The 7,256-nt window shown below is 46.9% G+C and overlaps 1 protein-coding gene across 1 annotated transcript in view; it reads right to left on the bottom strand.

The window, feature by feature from the left end:
• LMTK2 (lemur tyrosine kinase 2) overlaps nucleotides 1–5,732 on the bottom strand; it is a 42,873-nt gene extending 37,141 nt beyond the window's left edge. Inside the window, exon 1 of the mRNA XM_084536524.1 lies at nucleotides 5,436–5,732. Coding sequence (XP_084392650.1) covers nucleotides 5,436–5,583 — 148 coding nt within the window. The 5' untranslated portion in view covers nucleotides 5,584–5,732. The remainder of the gene's footprint in view (nucleotides 1–5,435) is intronic.
• Nucleotides 5,733–7,256: the final 1,524 nt, after the last annotated feature.

Consider the following 7,256-nt stretch of genomic DNA (forward strand, 5'->3'; position numbering starts at 1 on the left):
GCAGTGCTCAGTATCTGCCCTCCACAGCCCTTGTGAAGAGAGATTGTTTTGAAGAGACAAATTACTTCTGGTTCATGCAAAAGGAATCCACACTTGCAACATTCACTGATGGTATTTTCTAGAATCCTAATGTTACCAAAACATTTCCAATTTCCATGTAAGACTGGGATAAGGTACATGGAAAACAATGCAATCATTTTGCCAGAAGAGCTTGTTCACCTTTATTTCTCATCCCCATCCACAGATGAAGAATCTCTATGAGAGAGAACGGGCCACATGCCTGATTTCAGAGAACTGGATCTAGCCTACAAGCTGAAAACTTAAAGGCAGTACTCAGAAGCCTGTCTGAGTACTGCCCAACTTCCCCACACCTCTTTCGTAACAGAGAAATCTCAGGGTACAAAGGTAGCTCTAGAACAATTCACATCCCTGTTGAATCACTGAAGTGACGTTTCCATTAAGGAAACTCTCCGTGTAGCACTGGATGACACTTAGTGCTACTTCAGACCAGCTTTTCATACTGAATCCCCTCAGCAGACAATTCCCTGACACAGCTTGCTTCACTCCATCACCCTGCCTAAGCTGCATCTGGCACAACACCTTCCTGCTCCAAGTTATGCTTAATGAACCTCTCAGTCTTAAACAACTGACACACTTTGAACATCTCCAATTATGTCTATGAGACGTTTCTAGTACCACTGAAGTTGTTCAAGGCCTTTCAAGTAGTACAATGAGAACAGTTTATATAGAGCAATCAAAGTGCCAAAGCTATTGCAGAACCCCACCAGGCTCCATGTACTAGATACACTCAACAGAATGGCAGGCCCAAAACGAAGTTTAAAGAAATCCAGTACTCCGTGCATTGTACTTCTGCTGCTGAAATAGCACATAAGGAGCAGGACAGAGAACCAGCCTCTGGCATTATGCTGAGGATCCCCATGTCCTGCACAGGCAAACTACACATACAGGGACTGAAACCAGACTACAGCAAACATTCAGAAAATGACTTCTATTCAGATTTGCCTGACAGTTGGTCAGTAGCCCCCCCCCAGAATATAACCTGGCCTTTTGTGCTTTCCAAATGTTGGCTCTGACTATATAACACAAACTCCTTTTTCATCCAGGACCCGTGGTAAAACCAGCACTCACCAATGGGGCTTTCCTTTCAAACCCAGGTCTAATGCCACAACCACAGCTTTGAGACTGCCTCTGATCAGTGCTATCTTAACATGCTACAATACCTGAGGAATTATTAAACATACCACAGCATTCAAGATGTGAGAAAACACCTCAGAAAGGCGCTGCCTCCTCTAAGGACTGCTTCGGTTCTAGCAAACTCTAGACACCTTACAGCCAGAGGCAGAGAAAGCAGACCAAGCCTGTGAACAAAGCCTTGCAGGGAACATTCCTGCAGGCCAAGAGCTGGGGTTGCCTTCTTACCTCAAAGTCACAAAGTCACAGAGAGAAACAAAAGATGAAAGACAACCCAGCAGCTCTAGCTCTACAATTATTAGGCATCTGGGTCAGAAGTTAGAAAAAGAAATACAGGGAGAAGTAAACAAATGTAGTGCTTGAAAGAGAGAAGAAAGGTTAGGTGAACAGACCACTCCCAAGAAAACTATACCATTGATTAAAACCCCTTTACAAGGGAGATTTTTCTTAACTTCAAATGATCTGGGTCTCTACCTTGCATTTGCTTAGAAAATTGCTTTTCTCATAATGTGCAACTGTCAGATATACTGTACAGAGATCCAAACCACAGGCTACAACCACAAGCAGGCCCCAGGCCGACACAACACCAAGCAAAATATCAAGCCAAAGCAACTCAAAACCAACAGCTTTCCCAAGAGTACACGTGAACTACAGAACTCATCTTAGCAAATAAAAAGAGAAGAAAATCTCACACTGTCACCTGTGGCCAGCTGACTATACTAGGTAGAGCTGCACGAACAACATCTAGCTATCTCTGGCCACTAGACACAAATTTCTGTCTCTTTTCTGGAGCTGTGCATTACCAGGCTCTTCAACAAGGCTCCACTGCCGTGCCATGCAGCTGGTCCAGGAGGGCAGTCCACAAGGAAGGTCCTGGCACAAACCAAGGACTCGTGTAGGCACCAGTGCAGCAGCCTCAGTTCAACTGAGCAGACCATGTAATTCAGCACAGATGTAAGACCAAACACACTCGTTAAAACGCTACCACCTATTCAAGTTTTGCAAGAAAATAAGAGTTCTTTTGAGTCCCTGTTCCTTTGCACTTGCAAGGACTTCATAAAGCAGAGAGATGATAGAAATGCTTTGTCTGACATTAACGTACATACCCTTGATTCACATTCCAAGCTTTCTGGGGAGGCAGCTGAATTAAGGCCACGTATGAAAATCCCAGTCGAAAACAAAGCAAGCATTAATTTAAATAGAAAGCTTTAGCACAGTAAAGCAGAAGTGTCAGATTATAATTCAGTATGCTTGTCTGCAAAACAGTGCTGCTCCCAATTTTCCAAATACCCTTACTTTAGTCACACAGCACTAAAGATGAAAATTGTCCTAGCTTGATGCATTCAGGTAAAATCACTGATGCTCCACAGCCTCAGAAAAACTGCAGTATTTCATTTTTTGAACTCTTCTACTTTTAACAGATTAGGTAATACATTCTTCAAAAGCTGGTATCAACTGGACCTGTCCCAAGCTCTTACCTCCAGGATAAGGTGAAACCATTAATTCAGAACTATCACCGTACATATCAGTATCCTTCTTTTCCATTCACAGAATAAATTAAAGTTGGTCTAAGTATTTCTAGCTAGTAACATCTTTGACATCTTGCTTTTCCTATCTGTTACAATAATTGCTATGAAGCATACTAGGGGAACAGTTAAAGCAAAGTTTCCTTTACCACGTCCTTTTTTTTTCCCAACAAGTTCAGAAATACAACCTCAAAAACAGGAGACAAACACAGAACACATCAATGCACACCTTCACCTGCAAACACTGTGAAGCCAGACTTAAGGAACAAGCTGCATCATTCACCTTGATCAAGACCCCAGGAACCTGACAATTCCCCAGCTGTGGTCTGGGATACTTCCACACTATTTCCACAAAATGGAACATTTTTGAACACGGGCTCCAATCTTTTCCTGCTAGAACCTGCCCATTCTCACTTCTTGCTTTCTTCCTTCCTTCCTGAAAGGGAAATTTATTTATTATGGGTATATTCCATGAACTATTCCACAAAGTTCACTACAACTACTTCAGATAACACAGATCCTTTTCTCCTTTTCTGTGGATTGCCATCCTTCCAGTAAAGTGCTTGGGGCAACACACATCAAAATGTTTCTCCCCTGTCAGAGAAGTAGCCCTTCTTGCTAGGTGCAGAATTGTGGGATCTTGAAGTAACTCTGAAATGCCTTACTAATTATTTTAGGAAAAGCCCATTAAATTCTTCACAAGTTCACAACTCTTTAATATCAGATTGCGCATTATGGTCAACTGCAAGAACTGCTAAGGCCTACAACAGAGACCATAATTTCCAAAATCATCAATGAACACCAGTCTCAATAAAGGAAATCAAAGCAGCTTATCACAGGATACATGAGAAAGTCATAATATGGCTGAAGCTGTTCTCAAACACAATTCATGCCTCCTACCCCAGCAGAATAAAAGTTACAGGCTTGTTTTCGGGACAGTTTATAAAATGTGCTTAGTATGACAGAGAGGGTTCAAGACAAAACTGTCTGTCAACCATGGGTGAGCTATTCAAGGGAAGGGAAAAGAGGTCCTTGTAGCTTTCCAGCTGCTTACTGCTGTCCTGATGATATGGGATGTGCTGCAGAACCTGCTGCACACAAAACCATTTGTACACATTATCTCATTCAGAAAAGAAGATCGTTGAAAGTCTTCTCAGCAAAAGTGATGCCACTGAAACTGGAAAAGGTTCCTCTTGAGGCTTTAAGGGTCTAAATACTAAATATCTTTCAATCAAATAATCCAAATACACTGCTTCTTACTATATGGGCAAAGATACAGGAGAAACCAGGAGTTCCATTTCCCCCAAGTCCACTGGGTTTCCCATGCAGGATGTGGCAGTTTGCTGAATTTCAGGTAATACCCCACATACATATACCTTGGGCTAAGATTATAACCAAAGACACCCTATGAAGTTCGGGTATGACATTCACTTTGTATTAGTGCAACATTACAGCATCACGAGTACTTCCCCTAGCTGTACTATACTTAACATATCTAATTTAGCCTCTTTTTAAAAAAGGTAACTGTAATGAAATTTCCTGCAATAGGTCCAATCAACTTTTCATTCTGACAGCTAAGCTTTTTGCCAGTGTCGTAGAAATTACATCTTCAGCTCCAAGCTTTGTAAGATATGTGATAGTCCTGATAGCAGAGCAATTTTTATTAAAATAAAAAAAAAACTAGGCTACTTCGAGAATACTTAATGCAGACATCGACACCTAGCTTTAAATAGAAAAACTAATAACATGTCAGGAAAAGACAGACAGAAAAGGAAGAAACCACCACACAGACCTGACTACACTGTCTTACCTTGGGGCCTGATGACAAGCCAACGTTATTTGCAAAATCTTCAAGCATTTCATAAGTGAGAAAATTATCATTTAGTCTCAAAGGAAATACAAATGTGACTGACAGTTCTTGTTTTTTTTGGAGGCTTACTTTTATAGGAAGACTGACCTCAAGGAAGGCTGACAGAAGGAGTAATTCATGAACAATTCTTAATTTTTCTTGGGAAGAAAATAAGTGGGAAAAAAATGCATGGATCCTGCTAAAGGCAGCATGTGTTCCACTGCCAGTTTTGATACTTTCCGTGGACCAGCAGCCAAATTACCTAATCTCTGTGCTTCAGATCTGTCTCCCTCCCCACTGCTGCTGCTTCTCCACTCCAAATGTGGAGTCTATTTCAGCTGCTAAACTCTTGGGGACTGAATCTCAGCGTGCATTCAAGCCAAGCCTAACCAAATTCTGTCCTAATACAATTTTATGCTTGCAAGCTGCGATAAAACACATACGCACAAAAAAAGTGGTTCTTACCTATGCATACTAATACACCTCCCAGCAGTAATTCCTAACGTTGAGAGAGCACATTTTTCATTCTATGTCTCTAGGATAAACAGGAAAACGAGGCAGGGAAGCGGAGGCAGGCAGCGTTACCTAATACGTGACAAACAAGCACGGACTCCGTGCCTGCTCAGGGAGACGAGGGCGCGGGGGGGACCCGGCTATCCGGGCCGGAAACGAGGGAAGCGCCGTCTGCCCTCGGAGCCTCCACCCCGCACCGGGAGCCGGGCCGGGCAGTCCCCACGGAGCAGGGGAATCCCGCGGAGCCCCGAACGGCGCCCGCCGCAGAACGGCCGCGTGTGGCCGGACACCCCGCAGCGATGCGCGACCCCCTCGCGGCCCCCCCCCCGCCTCACCTGCCGCTGCTGACGGAAGCGGAGCCGCCCCGGCGGCACCCAGGAGCAGCGGGAGCAGGAGGGCGGCGGGCAGGCCGGGCCCGAGGGGCTGCGGGCTGAGGGGCGGCGGACCGGCCTCCCGCCGCCCGGCCCCGCCGCGCTGCCGCATCCCCTCCCCGCGCTGCCGCCCGGCGCCCGAGCCGGGGCTCTCGGTTCCCAGCGGTTCCCGGCGGATCCCAGAGGCTCTCAGCGGCTCCCCGCGGCCCCCCCGGAGGTCGCTGCCCCCCGCCTCGGCGGCGCCGCCGCCCGCGGCATCGGCCCCGCAGCCCCGCTCCCCTCACGGAGCCCCGCCGGCCGCCGCCGCCGCCATCTTCCGGGCTACCTGACGGGGAGGGAGGGGCGCGCTGCTGACTGGCAGCCCGGCGGGCCAATCAGCCCGCGTCTCGCTATAGTGAGGCGGGAGCGCTGGGCGGTACAGGGCCGAGCGGTGATCGGCAGCCGCGTCAGCCAATCGCTGCGGGCTGGGCCGAGCGAAGGCTGCGGCTGGAGGAGGGCGGGACGCGCTCGGCGATCGGCCCGCAGTACGGGCCGCGGAGGGGGGCGGGGCTTCTTCGGCATTGAAGGCTCCCTCCGCCAATCGGCGGGCAGCGCGGAGCCCGGGGGCGGGAGGAGCAGCCCGGCCGAGCCCGCGCAGGGCGGGGGGAGCCCCTCAGAGCGCTGCCCCCTGCAGGAGGGGCTGAGGGGCGGCGGGCGGCGGGCGGGGGCCTTGTTGTTACAGCGGGGCTCGGGCACGGCGCACACACGGGGCCCCACCTCGGTCCCGTTTGTAAATATTCAGGTTTTACAGAGCACGGAGACGAGGTGACAGCATTAAGCAACGTAAACACCAGCGGTAATCCCAAGCAACCAGACGCTGCATAGAGTGAGGAAATGGAGAAAGACCGTACGGCTCGCTCCATTTCCATTTTCCCAATAATTTAGCAGAATGGGCTAATTATGGCAGGGTTATATAATGGATCTGGGAGCACAACTTGTCCCAAGCAATGTCCTACGAGCACGCCCCTGGGAGCTCAGGAAAGGAAAGCTTCGTGCCCCAAGCAGCACCGAGGACACTATGTTCAGGCAGACACAAACAGAAACCAAAATCCGTATCTCTAGCAATTTTTTCTAGCGTAATTTTGCTCCTGCCATAGACGTCTACTGAAAGTCTAACTACCCTCCTGCTACCAATCTGTGTCTACCCCCTGATAAGTTCTCTCTGGCTCGAAGACATTAATTGTATTACCAAATGTCCCATATTTTTTGAAATGCCCTAATTACTTTTTCTTCCACAGGAAGTATTGTACTTGAACAGCAATGCGGCAGACAATCTTTTGTCATTTTAGTAAACTATTGTTAATGCATTATGCTGCTTCTTGTGAATGTTTTAAAGCAAGAGATTATTCCAAATTATTCCTTGCCTGGCTGTCCATAGATTTTAGTACTGGGAAGGCAAAATAGGGCTTCTTCCCTTTAAAATCACTGATATGCAATAAGCAGTAGGTTACACAACATTATTTTTTTCATGTACAAACAACTACTATGTTAATTTAAATAGTTCTGTATGGATTAAAAACTGGTGCTGGTGACAAGCCTCTAGTCTGGTCTTTGTCTACACATATATAATATCCACTGGAAGCTTCAAAAATATTCCTTGATTCTTCACTCTACCAAATCTCCCTTCTGAATATGGACATCAGGGCTGGGGCCTCTGGATGTGTTTTCCTTCTAGTTGACACTTTATCCATTTAATGATGGTTATTCAAACCACACTGTGCTATTATGGTATAACTACATGGGCAA

Source organism: Aythya ferina (assembly GCF_964211825.1).
Source record: "Aythya ferina genome assembly, chromosome: 15".
NCBI classification, from domain to species: domain Eukaryota; kingdom Metazoa; phylum Chordata; class Aves; order Anseriformes; family Anatidae; genus Aythya; species Aythya ferina.